The 21,831-nt window shown below is 34.0% G+C and overlaps 1 protein-coding gene across 3 annotated transcripts in view; it reads right to left on the bottom strand.

The window, feature by feature from the left end:
- LOC125675361 (reticulocyte-binding protein homolog 2a-like) overlaps positions 1–21,831 on the bottom strand; it is a 150,442-nt gene that overhangs the window by 109,409 nt on the left and 19,202 nt on the right. For 2 of the 3 annotated variants that reach the window (XM_056160537.1, XM_056160538.1), the window contains one exon: positions 11,206–11,223. In XM_056160537.1, the coding sequence (XP_056016512.1) occupies positions 11,206–11,223 (18 nt within the window). Of the gene's footprint in view, positions 1–11,205; positions 11,227–21,831 lie in introns of those variants that run through there. The other variant, XM_056160540.1, reaches the window with a different exon arrangement.

The raw sequence follows: 21,831 nt of genomic DNA on the forward strand, positions 1-21,831 counted from the left end.
AAATTATTGACCCTGAATGTCTTGATTAACATTTTTTAAGCTTATAGCTTTTACATTAATATAGATAGAGACATGGAATCACTTGGATTAAGACCGATGACCTTTGACCTTCAAAATGAGGTCAAGGTCAAAGGTCAAGATCATTGAGAAAATTATTAAATTTTCTAAGTCGTTTTGAGTTTCGTACATCATCCTAAATATTCTTAAATATCTATCTTTAAATCATTGTAGGTGGAAAGCCCTCTAATTGTTCGCGAACAATTAGGATCACTAGTTATTATTATTATTATTATTTTCCTTGGTAGTACACGCGTTTTTCTCAGCCATTTCTCGATCGATTTTCACGAAATTTTCAGGAAAGATGTCTTTTGGTGACGATACTCTGCTTGCGAAATTTCGTGCTTGACGTCACTTCCGGTCAGGAGTTATCTCTCTTTTAGTGACTTTTTGAAGGGCCTTGTTGTCCACACATCTACTCCGTTAGTTTTGAAGCTAGAGTCTTGAAATTTCTACACAAGATAGAGTAAACATTTTAGAAGATTTGTGGGGGATTCGATTTTACCGGAGGCGATTTGCCTAAACGCGCGCCTGGACCTGAAAAAATGGATGCCAAAATTTTTCGCCGATTTCGGCGATTTTTGACCTTTGATCTCCAATATCTTTTTTCTTGCAAATATTTTGTTAAGACATGTAGAACAAAAGTTGTGCACGTTTACGAGATTAAATTAGGGATCTAGAAGGGCTCAAAGTCTAGATCAAATATCTCAAAAATCGTTAATATTTTGGTATAAGTCAAAGAACAAAAAATGTTCATCTCAACGATCCAAATCTAATCCTATAAAAATTTAGGTCATATGTTACGTAATAAGGGATTTTAAGGGCCAAAACCATAAATTTTTTACCCCTTGTATCTCGAAAACGACAAATATTTTGAAAAGCAATAAAGAACAAACGTTGTTCAGAATGATGATCTGAACAATATGCATATTTCGTTTTTACCCTATGTGGCCCCGTTAGGGAGCTACAGTTTGGCCCCTAAAAATTACTTCTAGAAATAACTCGAGAACGGTAAAGAATTTCTAAATACTTGTTGAACAAAAAATGTTTGAAATGTCATGACCTTTCTTACGATATCAAGCAAAAGGGGCTGACCCTTTAAATTAGGGGCCCAGAAGGGTCCAAAGGTTTATGAGAATATCTCAGAAACTATTAATATTTTGTAATAAGTCATTGAAGCGGAAATGTTCATCTAAACGAGCTTGTTCTTATCAAATCAAAAAGTAGGTCATATGTTACGTAATAAGGGATTTTAAGGGCCAAAATCATAAATAATTGACGCCTCATATCTTGAAAACGACAAATATTTTGAAAAGCATTATTGAACAAAAGTTGTTCAGAATGATAATCTAAACAATATGTAAATTTCGTTTTTTCCCTATGTGGCCCCGTTAGGGAGCTACAGTTTGGCCCCTAAATATTTCTTGTAGAGATAACTCGAGAACGGTAAAGAATTTCTAAATACTTGTTGAGCAAAAAATGTTTAAAATGACAAGGCCTTTCTTACGATATCAAGCAAAACGGGCTGGCTCTTTAAATTAGGGGTTCAGAAGGGTCCAAATGTTTTTGAGAATATCTCAGAAACTATTAATATTTTATAATAAGTTGTAGAAGCGGAAATGTTCATCTCAACGAGCTTGATCTTATCAAATCAAAAAGTAGGTCATATGTTACGTAATTAGAGATTTTAAGGGCCAAAATCGTAAATATTTGACGCCTCATATCTTTAAAACGACATATTTTTTGAAAAGCATTATTGAACAAAAGTTGTTCAATGTGTCATAACCTATCGATCAATATCAAAAAATGGGTCTGCGGGCCTCAGGGCTCGCCTGTAGAGTCGATTTTTGTCGATATCAGTCGATTTCAAAAACTTGTAACTGGTAAATATTTTGTAAGGACATATTGAACAAAAGTTGTTCAGTTTATCGAGATCTATCGATTGATATCAAGAAATAGGCCTATGGTCCTAATGTCTCGCCTGTAGAGTCGATTTTTTGTCGATATCGGTCGATCTCAATAACTTTTTACAGGTAAATATTTTGTAAAGACATATAGAACTAAAGTTGTTGAGTCTATAGAGGGCTAACAAATGACATCAAGAAATAGGCCCGCGGGCCTTATGGCTCGCCTGGAGAGTCGAATTTCAAACGAATTTCACCGCAACTTTGCTTCAGAAGCTTATGATATGAAAAATTGATTATATCTAAAGTGTCTTAAAGTCGGAAACTAAATTGGGACTCATTTGTCTTTTTTTCTTTTTTTTTTAACTCCGAGTGCATCAACAAATCGGACGGAAGACCTACTCGTTGCTCGCAACGAGATCGTGTCTAGTTATTATTATTTTTTTTTTTTCCCCTTTCGTCTCCGAGACCGCTGGATGGATTTTCCTGAAACTTTCACAGGTTATAGACAACGATGGTACCTCGAGGAATTTTTTTCATTTTTTTCAAAATTCACTTCCGTTCGTCAGATACGTCCGATTTTCCGGTTTTTGACAGAAACTTTGTCCGGGGGTAAACTTGAAAACCACTAAAGATAATCGAATGAAACTTTCAGGGATGATAGATCTATTTTCTCTATGGTGCATGCACGTATTATTTTTTGTCGCTGTCACTTCCGGTCGTCACCGGAAGTGATTAAAGGAATCATAAATTTCAAACTTTTTTCTTTCAAATTGAAACCTACTTTGGTTTACTATATCTCGTTCTAATTCTCAAAAAATGTTGACCCCACCGGAAGTTGAATCTTCAACTTCCGGTTATATCAAAGAAAGCCCACTCAATCTCTCATTTTTCAGTGCCATAAATCTCGGTCATGAAACTAGATAATGAGTTGAGTTTTACATATATTATAGTCACTATAAATGTCTAGAGTAACTTCAAATATTTTTGTAGAATTCACTTCCGGTCGGCAAATACGGCTTATTAGCTGTTTTCGTTGTCTAGCGTTTTTCTCAGAAACAGTAAAAGATAGAGTCACCAAATTTTCAGAGTGAATAGATCTCACTTTGTTGGCGTGCAGTAGGGGGTTAAGAATGTCGGCCGTCACTTCCGGTTGTCACCGGAAGTGATTAATGAATCATAAATTTCAAACTTTTTTCTTTCAAATTGAAACCTATATCGGTTTATTAGGTCTCGTTCTAATTCTCAAAAAATGTTGACCCCACCGGAAGTTGAATTTCCAACTTCCGGATATATCAAAGAAAGACTATTCATTCTCTCATTTTTCAGTGCCATAAATCTCGGTCATAAAACAAGTTAATGATTTGAATTTTATATATGTTATAGACACTATAAATGTCTAGAGTAAATTAAAATATTTTTGTAAAATTCACTTCCGGTCGTGAGATATGGGGTGGACATATTCAAACCTTGTCTTTTCACTTTCTCAATAATGAATATAGATAGATGCTTGAAACTTGTAGAGTTGATCAACTAACATTAGTCCAATGTACACATACATTCAATTTTTTCATCCGTCACTTCCGGTCTCTACCGGAAGTATTTGAAAAAATGTCGATTTTCAGATTTCTTCGAGTCTGGATATATTTTCTTGATATTTTCAGGAATAATATCTGATGAAATGACCTTGCTATAATTCTTTTTGTTTTTACAAAATTCACTTCCGGTCGGAAAATATGGCCGATTTTCTGTTTCTCAAAAGAAATTTTGTCCAGCATTTTTCTTCGAAAAGGTAAAATATAGGTTCATCAAATATTCAGGGATGATCAATCTCCGTTTGTAAGCGTGCAGTAGGGGGTTGAACATCTCGACCGTCACTTCCTGTCGTCACCGGAAGTGATGGAAAGAATCGCAAATTTCAAACTTTTTCCTTTAAATTGAAACCTATACTAGTTTATTAACTCTCTTTCAAAGTGTCAAAAGAATATTGACTCTGTCGGTAGTCAAAACGACTACTTCCGGTTTCTTGATAAAGTGCCTTTTTACTTTTCGTCTCTTTTTCCCCATAAATCTCGCTTATATTTGAAGTCTTTCATATGATTTTCACATGTCTTAATAAAAGTATCAACTTCTAAAGTTTTGATAATTTTGTTTTTCAAAATTGACTTCCGGTTGGTAGTAACCTACTACTTTTTCTTTCTTTAGTCTACTTCTTTTTGTTGAGAACTCTTTCAGATAGAGACGTGAAATTCTCAGGGAATATCAACAGTAAAGAGTTGCTCTCATTTATAGGAAAATGCATCTGAATAGTACTTCCGGTCGTCACCGGAAGTTACGAGAAAGGAGTAAAAATTTCGATAATACATTTATCATTCATTGTTAAGGCACATTTTCTGATACATTTAAATGGTTTTCGTAGGAATAGAAAGCTCTTAACCGGAAGTGGTCTAACGGAAGACCTACTCATTACTAGTAATGAGTGTCTAGTTATTATTATTAAGGTCTTCCGTCTCCTGCGGAAGACCTTACTATTATTGTTCGCGTTCTTCTTCTTCATTATTATTAGGGTCTTCCGTCTTCAGCGGAAGACCCTTCTATTATTCTATTGTTGATTTTTCACTTTTCTTATTATTATTAAGGTCTTCCGTCTCCTGCGGAAGACCTTACTATTATTGTTCGCGTTCTTCTTCTTCATTATTATTATTATTATTATTATTATTATTATTATTTTCCTTGGTAGTACACGCGTTTTTCTCAGCCATTTCTCGATCGATTTTCACGAAATTTTCAGGAAAGATGTCGTTTGGTGACGAGACTTTGCTTGCAAAATTTCGTGCTTGACGTCACTTCCGGTCAGGAGTTATCTCTCTTTTAGTGACTTTTTGAAGGGCCTTGTTGTCCACACATCTCCTCGATCGATCTTCACGAAATTTTCAGGAAAGATGTCGTTTGGTGACGAGACTTTGCTTGCAAAATTTCGTGCTTGACGTCACTTCCGGTCAGGAGTTATCTCTCTTTTAGTGACTTTTTGAAGGGCCTTGTTGTCCACACATCTCCTCCGTCAGTTTTGAAGCTAGAGTCTTGAAATTTCTACACAAGATAGAGTAAACATTTTAGAAAATTTGTGGGGTATTCGATTTTACCGGAGGCGATTTGCCTAAACGCTCGCCTGGACCTGAAAAAATGGATGCCAAAATTTTTCGCCGATTTCGGCGATTTTTGACCTTTGATCTCCAATATATTTTTTCTTGCAAATATTTTGTTAAGACATGTAGAACAAAAGTTGTGCACATTTACGAGATCTTTTCGAAAATATCAAGATTTAGGGGCTAGCCCCTTAAATTAGGGATCTAAAAGGGCTCAAGGTCTAGATCAAATATCTCAAAAATCGTTAATATTTTGGTATAAGTCAAAGAACAAAAAATGTTCATCTCAACAATCCAAATTTATTCATCTAAAAATTTAGGTCATATGTTACGTAATAAGGGATTTTAAGGGCCAAAACCATAATTTTTTTACCCCTTGTATCTCGAAAACGACAAATATTTTGAAAAGCAATAAAGAACAAAAGTTGTTCAGAATGATGATCTGAACAATATGCATATTTCGTTTTTACCCTATGTGGCCCCGTTAGGGAGCTACAGTTTGGCCCCTAAAAATTACTTCTAGAAATAACTCGAGAACGGTAAAGAATTTCTAAATACTTGTTGAACAAAAAATGTTTGAAATGTCATGGCCTTTCTTACGATATCAAGCAAAAGGGGCTGACCCTTTAAATTAGGGGCCCAGAAGGGTCCAAAGGTTTATGAGAATATCTCAGAAACTATTAATATTTTGTAATAAGTCATTGAAGCGGAAATATTCATCTAAACGAGCTTGTTCTTATCAAATCAAAAAGTAGGTCATATGTTACGTAATAAGGGATTTTAAGGGCCAAAATCATAAATAATTGACGCCTCATATCTTGAAAACGACAAATATTTTGAAAAGCATTATTGAACAAAAGTTGTTCAGAATGATATTCTAAACAATATGTACATTTCGTTTTTTCCCTATGTGGCCCCGTTAGGGAGCTACAGTTTGGCCCCTAAATATTTCTTGTAGAGATAACTCGAGAACGGTAAAGAATTTCTAAATACTTGTTGAGCAAAAAATGTTTAAAATGACAAGGCCTTTCTTACGATATCAAGCAAAACGGGCTGGCTCTTTAAATTAGGGGTTCAGAAGGGTCCAAATGTTTTTGAGAATATCTCAGAAACTATTAATATTTTATAATAAGTTGTAGAAGCGGAAATGTTCATCTCAACGAGCTTGATCTTATCAAATCAAAAAGTAGGTCATATGTTACGTAATTAGAGATTTTAAGGGCCAAAATCGTAAATATTTGACGCCTCATATCTTTAAAACGACATATTTTTTGAAAAGCATTATTGAACAAAAGTTGTTCAATGTGTCATAACCTATCGATCAATATCAAAAAATGGGTCTGCGGGCCTCAGGGCTCGCCTGTAGAGTCGATTTTTGTCGATATCAGTCGATTTCAAAAACTTGTAACTGGTAAATATTTTGTAAGGACATATTGAACAAAAGTTGTTCAGTTTATCGAGATCTATCGATTGATATCAAGAAATAGGCCTATGGTCCTAATGTCTCGCCTGTAGAGTCGATTTTTTGTCGATATCGGTCGATCTCAATAACTTTTTACAGGTAAATATTTTGTAAAGACATATAGAACTAAAGTTGTTGAGTCTATAGAGGGCTAACAAATGACATCAAGAAATAGGCCCGCGGGCCTTATGGCTCGCCTGGAGAGTCGAATTTCAAACGAATTTCACCGCAACTTTGCTTCAGAAGCTTATGATATGAAAAATTGATTATATCTAAAGTGTCTTAAAGTCGGAAACTAAATTGGGACTCATTTGTCTTTTTTTCTTTTTTTTTTAACTCCGAGTGCATCAACAAATCGGACGGAAGACCTACTCGTTGCTCGCAACGAGATCGTGTCTAGTTATTATTATTTTCCTTGGTAGTACACGCGTTTTTCTCAGCCATTTCTCGATCGATTTTCACGAAATTTTCAGGAAAGATGTCGTTTGGTGACGAGACTTTGCTTGCAAAATTTCGTGCTTGACGTCACTTCCGGTCAGGAGTTATCTCTCTTTTAGTGACTTTTTGAAGGGCCTTGTTGTCCACACATCTCCTCCGTTAGTTTTGAAGCTAGAGTCTTGAAATTTCTACACAAGATAGAGTAAACATTTTAGAAGATTTGTGGGGGATTCGATTTTACCGGAGGCGATTTGCCTAAAAGCTCGCCTGGACCTGAAAAAATGGATGCCAAAATTTTTCGCCGATTTCGGCGATTTTTGACCTTAGATCTCCAATATCTTTTTTCTTGCAAATATTTTGTTAAGACATGTAGAACAAAAGTTGTGCACATTTACGAGATCTTTTTGAAAATATCAAGATTTAGGGGCTAGCCACTTACATTAGGGATCTAGAAGGGCTCAAAGTCTAGATCAAATATCTCAAAAATCGTTAATATTTTGGTATAAGTCAAAGAACAAAAAATGTTCATCTCAACAATCCAAATCTATTCATATAAAAATTTAGGTCTTATGTTACGTAATAAGGGATTTTAAGGGCCAAACCATAACTTTTTTACCCCTTGTATCTCGAAAACGACAAATATTTTGAAAAGCAATAAAGAACAAAAGTTGTTCAGAATGATGATCTGAACAATATGCATATTTCGTTTTTACCCTATGTGGCCCCGTTAGGGAGCTACAGTTTGGCCCCTAAAAATTACTTCTAGAAATAACTCGAGAACGGTAAAGAATTTCTAAATATTTGTTGAACAAAAAATGTTTGAAATGTCATGACCTTTCTTACGATATCAAGCAAAAGGGGCTGACCCTTTAAATTAGGGGCCCAGAAGGGTCCAAAGGTTTATGAGAATATCTCAGAAACTATTAATATTTTGTAATAAGTCATTGAAGCGGAAATATTCATCTAAACGAGCTTGTTCTTATCAAATCAAAAAGTAGGTCATATGTTACGTAATAAGGGATTTTAAGGGCCAAAATCATAAATAATTGACGCCTCATATCTTGAAAACGACAAATATTTTGAAAAGCATTATTGAACAAAAGTTGTTCAGAATGATAATCTAAACAATATGTACATTTCGTTTTTTCCCTATGTGGCCCCATTGGGGAGCTACAGTTTGGCCCCTAAATATTTCTTGTAGAGATAACTCGAGAACGGTAAAGAATTTCTAAATACTTGTTGAGCAAAAAATGTTTAAAATGACAAGGCCTTTCTTACGATATCAAGCAAAACGGGCTGGCCCTTTAAATTAGGGGTTCAGAAGGGTCCAAATGTTTTTGAATATATCTCAGAAACTATTAATATTTTATAATAAGTTGTAGAAGCGGAAATGTTCATCTCAACGAGCTTGATCTTATCAAATCAAAAAGTAGGTCATATGTTACGTAATTAGAGATTTTAAGGGCCAAAATCGTAAATATTTGACGCCTCATATCTTTAAAACGACATATTTTTTGAAAAGCATTATTGAACAAAAGTTGTTCAACGTGTCATAACCTATCGATCAATATCAAAAAATGGGTCTGTGGGCCTCATGGCTCGCCTGTAGAGTCGATTTTTGTCGATATCAGTCGATTTCAAAAACTTGTAACTGGTAAATATTTTGTAAGGACAAATTGAACAAAAGTTGTTCAGTTTATCGAGATCTATCGATTGATATCAAGAAATAGGCCTATGGTCCTAATGGCTCGCCTGTAGAGTCGATTTTTTGTCGATATCGGTCGATCTCAATAACTTTTTACAGGTAAATATTTTGTAAAGACATATAGAACTAAAGTTGTTGAGTCTATAGAGGGCTAACAAATGACATCAAGAAATAGGCCCGCGGGCCTTATGGCTCGCCTGGAGAGTCGAATTTCAAACGAATTTCACCGCAACTTTGCTTCAGAAGCTTATGATATGAAAAATTGATTATATCTAAAGTGTCTTAAAGTCGGAAACTAAATTGGGACTCATTTGTCTTTTTTTCTTTTTTTTTTAACTCCGAGTGCATCAACAAATCGGACGGAAGACCTACTCGTTGCTCGCAACGAGATCGTGTCTAGTTATTATTATTATTATTATTCTTTTTCTCCGGTACTTTTTTGTCCGGTAGTGTTCTCAGAAACTACAAAAGGGATCGATATGAAACTTTCCAGGATGATAGTATAGCGTTTGTAGATGTGCATAGTGATAGTCATTTTGTCTGCACGTGCATGCACGCGCGCACACGTGCACTGCAATTTTGGTACAAAAAATGGAAAATCAGAATATTAAAGGGATCGATATGAAACCTAAATAGGATGGTAGTATATCATTTCTAGATATCAAAAATGATATTTATTTTGTCTGCACGCGCACGTATGCGCGTGCACGTGCATTACAAAATTTGTACTCTAACTTTGGAATCAGTCTAACTTTTTTGTTCTTCATTGAAATGGCTTGATATTCATATCATAAGTAGATATTGAGACCCTTAACTGATTTGCATGGTCAAAATTACCAATTTGCACGCGCATGCACGTGCGCTTCATTTTGATTGGATAGTACTAAAACGTCTGTAACTATCTTATTTATGAAGTGAATGAGATGATATTCACAGCATACGTAGACAATATGTGTATCTATATTTTGGTGTAACAAAAAATGCCAACGCACACTCGCATGCGCGTGCAACGTTTTTCAAATGTTCAAAATTTAAAGAACGATAACGTTTTTGTTTTTTATCAAATTCTATTGATATTAGGGGTTTAGATGTGTCTTGGTACTCCTTACAAATTGCTGTGGTTAGAATTACTGCTCAGCACCTGCATGCACGTGTGCTGAATTCTGATTGGACGATTTTGAAATCGCTATAACTTCCTTATATGTGGTGGAAAGGTTATGAAATTCATACTGTGGGTATATGATACAAATGCCTGTTGAACGACATAAACAAAAATTCGGAATCGTACACGCGTGCGCGTGTATGCACGTGCAACGCTTTCTTTCATTTCTTGGTACTGAAATGACCATATTGAACGTACTACATGTAATTAAAGGCTAAAATAAAATGATTTTTTCCTATAGATTCACAAGGACATCACTTTTTAATTGGGGGAGGTTTGGGGAACATCTGTAACGGTCCCCGTTACAATTAGAACTAGTTCTTCCTATGTTGCGCATTGTGTAAATATGACATTGCAATTGTTTAAGGATCTACATGTAGCTTTAGTAGTTCACTTATCATTTGCAATTCTATTTCTTTTTCGGAATGGAATTTGCTGTTCAAGAAAGTCAGATACAATATATGTGATCTTTCAAAATAAAATTTAGTTTTAAAGTTTAAAGAATACTACTAATGACTTTATCCAATTCATGTCCTGACTTCCGAATCGAGTGTAATAAGAGTGTCGTGATACGTTTGTAAGTGCAGAAGCTTTGAATTACATAAAATATGAATGGATCTGACAGTGAAGTTGTCGTGGTTAAAATTGATTTGTTAAATACATATTGAGCACGTTTATGTATGTTTGCCGATGTTTGCTTTCAGCAATTTTCAGTGTTAAAATGTTTAGAGAGTCTTAGATTATACTCTGGTAGTCCATTAAGATATAATATAAATATTACAAAACATTTCCCATAAAGAAAAGTATCTATCTACGTCGAGCACCCTAGAAGATTATATCGGAGATTTATCCCACTATATATATATATATATATATATATATATATATATATATATATATATATTAATACAACTTACATGTAAAATTCAAACCTATTTCGGGAATCGTACAAACATTCTTCGTATCCAGGGGATGAAAAATAATACGTTACAAAAAATGCCAGGAACGTTGCGCATGTCCTTCACGTTACTGAGGGCAGGTTTGTATTTGTAACTCTTTTAGAAAGAATCCAACAAAGAACAATGAGACTTATTGAATGTTCCCTTTCTTTTCCATGTCGTTGCAGAACAAAAATATTAACATGCTCAAATAAAGTAATCAAACGGAAATTAATTCAATTGTCAAATCTTCTTTCAATTTTCTGCCAGTCTGGGTTCTATTTATTTACATATTCAGTAAACAGTTTACCAAAAACTACAATCACTAACATATGACATAATACTCTTCGCTTAGTGGTAAAATGTCAATAGTTCAATATCACAATATCATACCTCTTTCAGCCCGAAGCTCTGAAAAGGAATAAGAAATTGATTAGACGGTATTGAAAGCGATAATAGTATGACTCGTGTGAGCTAAAAATTAATATTGGGGTTTCATGAATATTTGTGAGCATGACATTTCATGATTTTTGTTTTACGAAATGAATTTCCCTTGACCCATAATACACCGATCCACAGTCTTAGCATAAACTCCGCCCGTCATAGCAATAACGGAGACTCGGTCAAAGAAAATAAACGATGGCGGCGACTACAAACGCTTTCGAGGTATTCTCGGTCAAATTGTTCTGAGTTTACTTTTAAAGTGTCATCATGTCATACCGTGTAAAGGAGTGGGGTTGATTTTTTATAATTCATTTTTATTAACATGCTTTCAAATTATTTCATTCCACTCACGAAAATGTAAGAATAACAAAGAAATGTTGACGTTAGACTGACAATCCTCAGTCATTTTTCTAATGCTTGTGTGGTAGACGATTGCAAATGCCCTTGTCACATAGGCTGTTGGGATTTGTTTTCCATACATTTATTCAATAATTACATACCTTGGTCAGTAAATTGATTGTTAATATATTGTTATGATAGAAGTAAACGAAATGTCGCCGTTTCGGGAATTTCCGATATATAAGCCCATCCACTTACATACTGAAGACTTGTTATGGGGTAAAATATCAAAATTAGTTTTCCCACCCCAATTCTTCCCTTTTGAATAATTACAGCTATGCACATTTATAGTAATACTGGCCCCATAATAGATTACAGCAATTGTCTGTGTTTAGCTATTCTCTAAATCACGAGCAACAATAATATCAACGAGTACAAGATGGTACCATGAATATTTTTGTTCAATACATTATCTGAAAAATGTGTTTATACAAGTAATAGCATTGGTATAAACTGTGCAATGATGTCAAGAGTTGCATATTTAGTGTCCACTCTCTCATTTTGCCCCCCCCCCCCCCCTTCCCCGTACATAAAGGAAAACAAATGAAAGACATTTATTCGTTTTTGTTTATTGAATTTGTTATGGAGAAATAACTGCTAAAATAACCCATCAAATAATCTAAAAAGTTTCAAAACCATGGCTTCCCCAGCCCAGTTTGTCCCCTTTCGACAAATCTTAGATCTGTCACTAATAAACATTTGAAACTAAATGGGCATTCTACAAAGCTTCCATGCACTTGTTTACGGTACTGACTAAAACCCGGTCTCGGTCCCGGTCTTCGGTCTCGGTCCTGTGACTAAAACCCGGTCTTCGGTCCCGGTCCCAGATTTTTTTATTCGATAAAAACAGAATACATCAGAATATTTTAGCCCCAATTTCTCGTTAATTTAGATATGACATATCATGCCTGCATTCTGATAGTTGATTGATAATATTATTGTCGTCTTTCGTAAAATAATATGTGAAAACTCCGGGACCGGTGGGACCGAGAAGTAAAAACAGTGCTAAAAGCCGGTCCCGGTCTTGATGTTTTTTTATTTTTCTAAATAGCCGCTTTAATCTACCTTTTTATGAGAAAAATATGAGTTTTATATTCAATGAAATTCCTTTGTATGCACATGTATGTTTCTGATTTATTGTATGTTTGTGTTTTATTCCAATTTTCCTTTTTAATGTCAAAATCGAACTCAACTACGTGATTTTTCTCTCCCAAATGAACGCGTTACAATACATTTTCATAAAAAGATAAGGGTGTGGAAGAGAAATGATATATATGTACTTATCCTGGTGTATTTGTTTGTAATTTACTGTTGGGTGTAGTATTTACAAAGTCTTTTTTATATTTCATTTAGGTCAAACACCTGACCACACGATTGATAAAATTTTCAAATTCAATGTTGGTGTATTCCGAACCGGGTCTCTGTACATGTACATGTATATTCTCTCTCTCTCTCTCTCTCTCTCTATCTCTCTCTCTCTCTCTCTCTATCTCTCTCTCTCTCTCATTTACGAGTGTATCGTGAGAATCGCATTAATTTGTTAAATTATGATGTTATATTAGTTGTTTTAATCAGGGAAGAAAAGCCTCTATGTAAATATTAGAATAATACGTGCAAGATATGAGTCCAGAATGTACGATGTATGCAGTACTTTAAAAAAAATATGTTCATTAGTGAAATAAAAAAAAAAAAAAACAAATATTGTTCTTAAATTTTATTATGATTATTGAAACATGATGAATAATTGTTGTTGATAGCGAAACAAAATTAATGTGCACTCTAGTCAACAACCCCTCCCCCGCCCCTTTCCAGAAAGATTCTGAATACAAGAATGATGCTTTTGAAAAGCAAATGTTATACCCCCGTAATCGGATATTTGGGGCGCTCCATCCGTCTGTTTGTCAGCAAAAACTTGAACCTTCGGCATAACTTTTGAATGCATGTTGATAGGGTTTTCATATTTCACATGTGTACTCCTTGCGACAAGACCTTTCTTTACATGCAATTCTTCACTTTTCAAATTTGACCTACTTTTGAAAATCTTTAGCTTTAGCCATAACTCTTGAATGGTTAGTAAAAATACACGAGGGTATAAAATGCTTCACGCAGGCATACTTTTCAGGAAGTGCTAACAGTGGGCCTATTTGTATTTTCAAAACTGAAATTTATTTCTTAAATAAATTTACATGCATGTCTTGCATATTTATAAATGTAGATTTCATTGTTTGTAAATTTATCAGTTTATGTCAAATTTATGCACTTTGAAATATAAGATATTTTGAAAACAGGAAACCAACAGTTTTTGTGCAGCATAATTAATACATATATGTTTGCACATATACGTATATAACTATTCACAATAAATATAGTTACCACATAATATTACAATAAAACATACCATAGAGTATTTGAAGATCATCTAAAGTCAGAGGGTATCTTCTGTATAAGTATACAGAATCTGAGAATTTTTGGTGAGCATGTGCTCTATGTATGACACACTTTTATAGATACTATAAATATATTAGGTGGACCTTTTTAAAAGCATTGTATCTAAAAGAACCACAACTGAAAAAAGAGCAAACTAAGTATGAAATAAGAAAGGAAAAAATATTTTATAGTTATTATTTATTGGTTATATACAACTATACCCATATAAAGAGATCGGGTTCGGAATACCAAACATGAATCTTTGAAAACTGATTTTGACAGGAATTGAAGAAATAAAATAAATGAACAAATAAACTAACTGTAAATTACAAACAAATACACCAGGATAAGTACATATATATTATTTTCCTTCTACATCCTTATCTTCTAATGAAAAGGTAGTGTAACGCGATCATTTGGGACAAAATGTCACGTACATGTACATATAGTTGAGTTAGATTCTGACATAAATACATGTATAAACAATATTGGAATAAAAAACCTATACACACAATAAATATATGTATACAAAGGGATGCCATTGAGTATCACGTCCTTATTTGTTTTTATGAAAAGGTAGATTAAAGCGGCTATTGAGGAAAAATGTCGAGACCGGAACCGGCTTTTAGCACTGTTTTTATTTCTCGGTCCCACCGGTCCCGGAGTTTTCACATATTATTTTACAAAAGAAGAAAATAATATGATCAATTTACTATCAGAATGCAGGCATGAGATGTCATACCTAAGTTATTGAGAAATGGGGTTCAAATATCCTGATATATTCTATTTTTATTGAATAAAAGTATCTGGGACCGGGACCGAAGACCGGGTTTTAGTCACGGGACCGAGACCGAAGACCGGGACCGAGACCGGGTTTTAGTCAGTACCCTTGTTTACCCCATCAATAGTACCAGTTGAAGGGTTTTTAATTCATTTTAATTCAACCCGCGTCCGTTTCATCCATGCTATTTTTAATGTTGGAACTAACTTCAATGAAAAAGAAAATAAATTATGTACAAAAATAAAATCAATAATCAACACCATTGACATTCAATAGCAATTTTAATAAAGCAATATAACGATCACAATCAATAAAGGTTTTTAACCTTCCAAATGAAAGATGATATGATATTCACCATGGATTCATGTAAAAATTGGAGGATGGTTGAATTTAACACGAGAAAATGGCATATTCAAAATCTTAATTGGGTGATTAAAACTGAAAAAAAAATTCCTTCACATACATAGTTAGAATAACATAATTGTGAATACTGTTGTTCACAGAAACATTGAACTGACCTCTCAATATTCGGTATCAGGAGAACTCGTACCCAGTGGAACCCGTAGCCAGGAGTACTGTTACCCAGAAATTTGGATACGAGTTCTCCTGGAGAAGTCGTACCCGGGTACGTCTAAGAGAAGTCGTACCCATCAATATCTGCCTATCAACATGTTCCCTGTCCCGGGTTTAAATCACAAATATGATTACGTCAGCCAATGTTAACTGGTTCCCTATTGTGATCTCGCTTCTCCCAAGACCAGTTAACGTAAACCCGGGACAGGGAACATGTTGAAAATGGATTAAAAGCAAGTAATTGTTGATTTCCTTGTGATAGTTCTGTGTATTATTGTTAAATGTTTCAAAACAGCTTGTCTATTGCGTAAATCCAGGCACATCTGAGTCGAAAGGTCGGTCGAAGCATAAACCGTCACCGATTCCAGCATTTACATATTTTCCAGAATCAAAATATGTATGGTGTGAAGAGAAGTTGATGAAGGTTAAGACTTTCGACTTATCTAAAGAGAATAACATTTTACATAACTTACTTTAAACAAGAGGCCCGTGGGTCACATCGCTCACCTGAGTCACCTTGGTCCATATCAGAAGATTTTCCATTTATATTTGCATGTAAAACTGTAGTCCCTATTATGGCCCCACTCTACCCCTGGAGGCCATGGTTTTCACAAACTCGAATTTACACTATGTCAGAAAGCTTTCATGTAAATGTGAACTTCTTTGGCCCAATGGTTCTTGAGAAGAAGATTTTTAAAGATTTTCTTTATATATTTGTATGTAAAACTTTGATCCCCCTTGTGGCCCCATACTACCTTCGGGGGCCATGGTTTTAACAAACTTGAGTGTGCATTATATCAGGAAGCTTTCATATAAATATCAGCTTTTCTGGCTGATATTCAAAGATTGTCCCTATATATTTGTATGTAAAATTTTGATCCACTATTATGGCCCCATCCGACTCCCGGGGGCCATGATTTTAATAAACTTGAATCCACCCTATGTCAGAAAGCTTTCATGTAAATCTCAACTTTTTTGGCTCAGTGGTTCTTGAGAAGATGATTTTTAAAGATTTTCCCTATATCTTTGTATGTAAAACTTGGATCCCCTATTGTGGCCCCATCAGACCATTTTAACTAAATTGAATCTGTACTATATCAGAAAGCTTTCATATAGATCTCAGCTTTTCTGGCTCAGTGGGTCTTGAGAAGATTTTTAAAGATGTTTCCTATATATTTGTATGTAAAGATTTGATCCCTTATTGTGACCCCATCCAACCTCTGGAGGCCATGATTTCAACAATTTACAATCTGCACTACCTAATAAAGCTTATTTACAAATTTCATCTTTTCTGGCCCAGTGGTTCTTGAGAAGAAGAGTTTTTAATGACCCTACCCTATTTTTACCTTTTCTTGATTATCTCCCCTTGGAAGGTGACCTGGTCCTTTATTTTAACAATTTAGACTTTCCTTTACCTAAGGATGCTTTGTGCCAAGTTTGGTTGAAATTGGGCCAGTGGTTCTTGAGAAGAAATCAAAAATATTAAAAGTTTACAGACGGACAGACGGACGGACGCCAGACTACGGGTGATCAGAAAAGCTCACTTGAGCTTTTAGCTTAGGTGAGCTAAAACAGTAAATACAATGATCAGTCTTGTTTGATGCTTTTTTCCATTTGAATTGCTGTTTTGGCTTGAGACGATAATTAGTATAATTATTGCAATTAAACACCAATTTTAAACCTGTGACATTGTATTTTTCTGGCGTACCTCTATTCTCCGGCACATGGAGGAAAATTCGTACCCGGATTGATATGACAAAATGACACAGTTTTTCTCCAGGATAACTTATACTCAGATTTTTATGACAGAAATGACAAAGTTTTTTTTCTTTGTAAGAACGCGTACCCACATTTCTATTTGATAAAATGACTTTTTTTCTCCAGGAGAACTCGTACCCAAATTTGTGGGTACAAGTTCTCCTGTATACGGATTCTCCTGCGTACCAGTTCTCCGGAAGTCAAACATTCTATTACAATAAATGTAGTTGAATAATATAGTTATTTCTCTAATAAATAAAAGTTGGGAAATCAACGAGAACAGAATTCGAAGAAGCTAACCGTGCACCTGATATTAATTGAAACTGTTTAACAGTGTGACAGGAATTTTTATACTAAAAACTTTAAAGCACTTGATTTGATTTATTGTTCTTAATGCTCTGTCCAATTTCATACGTATCCTGAAATATGCATGTCCTCCTGTTTTACCTCACATGGGTCTGGGTAGTCAGCTATATTGACACATCATAATGCTAAATAGAAACAAGAGATGCTCTCAACAGACCCATGTAGTTACCGTGTAGGGTTTTGTAGAAATATTCGTTACTTAAGTTTAACTGGTACATTTATTACACATTCATGCATGAATATTCAATGTCGATAGCATGTAATCTGCAAACATTGCAATTTTCGTAGCATGTGTTGCTTTAAGAGGCTGTCTACGATAGAACCATGCAAATGGCTATTGATGGACATGTGTCGGAATTTCATGAAACTTGGTATATATCCTTTAGATAACATAACTTGAACGTAAAAATAATTATTTTCATTCCACTCGATCGGTAACCATGGAAACGAGAGATGGAAACATAGAAATGGTTTTCCCCCATTTCTATATTTAGATCTATTGAAAAAAATCAGACAATGTACTTTCTTTTTGGTTTATTGCAAAACCCATGTCTTGCAATTTAATGATACCTATTTCATGATATTGCAGAGACAAATAGGAATTAATAACACATAACCAATCAAAATTTAATACACAGTGCAATAAAATATCAAAGTTTCAAAATGAAGGAAATGCTGAAATTTTACCTAATTTCACCTATTTGCACTGAAACAGGTATAGTTGCCCACGAAACGCTTCAATAGACATCATATTTCATACATGTGTAGAACCTATCAATTTCTAATACATGTTAAAGGGAATTTGGTTGCAAATGAAATTTAGTGGTATATGCAAGAAAAAAAAGGGGGTGTGGTAATAATGTCGGTTTTGTAGTATTAAAATCTTCAGATAACGTAATAATATTGCACATGTCATGCATGAGTATTAATGAAGGCTGAAAATTATTGAATGTTCTACTTTGACCCAATATTGGAGGGAGGGGGGTTATTTTGAAAACATCTTCCACCACTACCTTCCACCAATAAATAGTACATTTATTGTAGCCATGTACAAGAATCGTGTATTCAAAGCGTTTTTGCTTTCTATCAAATTCAGCAGGCAATTACAGCATATGATATATCTCTCATGTTTTAAATTCACTCTGCATATGTAGTGTTATTGTAAGTAAAGCCATAAAGAATGGGGGGGGGGGTGATATTACACTGTAAGTCAGGTAATGTAAAAAATTCATGAACGTCACATACAAGATCATGAAAGACACTTTCATTATAAACATACAGATTTAATCATTGCAATTCTTTTTTTCTTCTTCTTTTTTGTTGTTGTAACTTTCAACTGAAACTATTGGCAAAAATATCCCATAGAAGAACATTCAATTTTTCTGTACATTTACACACACAAAAAAAAAATAAAGCACAATTGTGAGTTTTAGGAAATCTGACATCTAGACAATCCTGAGAGATGTAAAATAACCTCCAAGCAGTGAATAAAAAATTAAACAGTTTTCCTTAACCACTTATGAGTTCAGTCATAGATAATATATATTGGATAATGATTGGTTACATTCAATTGCAACAATATCACTTATGACATTCTGGAGGTCTTTGTCATTTTCTGGACACTCCCCATTTTTCACCATGTCAATACAAGGGAAGTATTTATTTGGTTCCTTGGAAAGCAGGGGTATGGCTGTCTTACTTCAGAAACATCTGCAAAATAACAAAACAATTCTTATTATTGCATGAGTTTGCCTCTTGTCAGGACCCCGGACCCCCCCCCCCCCCCCCCCCCCCCCCCCCCCGGTCATATAGAAAACCCAGACATATTAGCATCACATGTGTTTTGAACGTTAAATAACCAGAAAAGTTATTATAATATTTAGAGGTTTTATGGCTACGTTTAACCATAAATTACAATTTCAGCAGCTCACCCTTTGGTATTAAAATCCTCCTTGCAATTTGTTCACTGTTTTTATTGCACAATAATATGCATCTCTTTTAATTATTAAATTTGAATTTAGAGACCGAGATAAAGATTTTCATTTTATTGTGAGAATTTTCTTTCTCAAATGAGTATACACTGATATACTCTTTGTGATCTAATAAAAATTTTAATTTGATAATTAATTGATTTATAGATGGTGTTTCTTTTTCTAGTGTTCTCATAAAAAACAATATTTCATGGGTCGATCAAGTTTTCTAACCAAGGGGTTAAGTTGCCTAAACATGGCTTGTCTGAAGCATAAAACTGAAAGTAACACAAGATGTGAAACACTAATGGCAACAAAAAACTATAAACAAGGTCCAAAATTTTGATTTGAAAAGAGGTCTTGTCACAAGGATTGTTAACATGAAATATGACAGCCTATCATTCACCCAGTTTTAAAATTTGGGTCAAATTCCAAATTTAAGGTCACAAGGTCAAAAACTTTAGCACAAAAAGTAACTTGACTTGTAACCCATTGATATAAATGCAGGTGTATAAATTTTCAAATCAATAGTTGCAGACACATTGCCAAAAAAGTCATGAAAACTGTTAATGCACAGATGTACACACAGGCTGAGGCCTGAGGCCAGATAAAATAATGTGTGGTTCTGGTTACACTCCCTTGAAAAATATGGTAGGTAGGTAGGTATTTTATTTCATTTTTTTAAATTTACTTTTTTAATGATAGATTTTTAGATGGAAACACAATTTTCTTTTACTTTCACTTTTTGCATTTACCATTTATATATATACCTATCAAAATTGGTAGGGATCATCCTAGTTTTGACAATTCTTATATATTTATTTCAAATAAAAAATAAGTACAGGAGAAAAAATCAGTGCAATTGCCAAAATTATGTTTTTTGAACATGAAAGTAGGAATGATATTTCAACTAGAGTACTGTTTTCAAGCCCTTCCAATTTTTTTTAAATCTATTCAACATTTTCAAAAATAAGGAGGGTGATCGCTTAGTATATTCAAGCAACCTGAAATTTGCACTATTGTTTATGTAAGCACTCTTTAGTTCTAAGTCACTTTCTGTCTAATGTTAGTTGACTTGTAATAAGTGTTTACAGTTTAGCATTTTAGTGGTATCTATATATTGGCTGAAGGAAAACGGGTCAAATATATATATATATCTTGAAAAAAGGTGTGCATTATATTCGGCAAAATACGGTAACTGATTTTGGAAATGGTCAAAAAATGTTTAGGGTTGGGGGTAAAAACTAGGGACGGTCGGGTAACCGGAACCACACATTCTTTAATTTGGCCTATTCACTGTAGGGCTCTTGACTATAGGCAGGGTTTTAATTAAAACAAATATCTTATATACTCTTAAGGATGTTCTCCCCTGGTTTGAATTTTTTCAGAAGTATCAAACGTTTTTGATAAACCATTTTAACTGATACATCTTTATCCGAAAGACATTTAAAACATAAAAAAAGAGTATGTTAGTGTGGACTTTAAAGAATTACAGCCCCTCAAAGTTGCCCCTTTGCTGAAACTTAATTTTTCATGAAAATCGCCAATTTTCACAAGAAACACACTATAAAACAAATATTAAGGACAGAATAATCTTGGCTTTCTTTTATTTTATGAAAATTAAGCATAATTGATTATTTCAATAACTTTTACATAAAATATATCACCAATTCTACAAAAAATCAAGTATTAATTAACATAATTGTGTAAAATATCACACAAATTTGAAGACCTATTTCAACAAAAAATTCAACGTAGGGAGAATATCTGTATCAAACTTTTTCTGAAATTACTAATGTAGATTTGAATAAAAAATGTGAGGGGTAGTGTGCATTGGAACAAAGATTTGAACCATTTTGTGTCCCCACCCCCTTCTTACACTGATATACAATACTACATATACATATGGTATATGCTACATCTATAATGTGAACTTGTTGTCTTACATAAAACATAATTTTATTTATCGAAATCACAGGAAAGTTTCAAAGTGATTAGAAGCATTTCACATTACCTAAACCTGCATTTATTATTTTAAGTGTGCAATAATCATGATACAATGTAAATAACAGAATCATTAATAAAATCTTACTTCTTTTTGATTTTCAATTCATTAATCACAGATCTCACAAAAATCTCCATAGACTCATACATAAATATTTAATGACATTTCATTTTATTTAAAATTATCTTGATTCCAATATGTAACATGTGCATTGAGCAAATTGATATCTTAAAAATTTCAAATAGAAAAATAGACGTAAAATTTTAAAAATTTCATTCATGAGTATTTATGCATAA

Source organism: Ostrea edulis, chromosome 3, assembly GCF_947568905.1.
Source record: "Ostrea edulis chromosome 3, xbOstEdul1.1, whole genome shotgun sequence".
Taxonomy (NCBI): domain Eukaryota; kingdom Metazoa; phylum Mollusca; class Bivalvia; order Ostreida; family Ostreidae; genus Ostrea; species Ostrea edulis.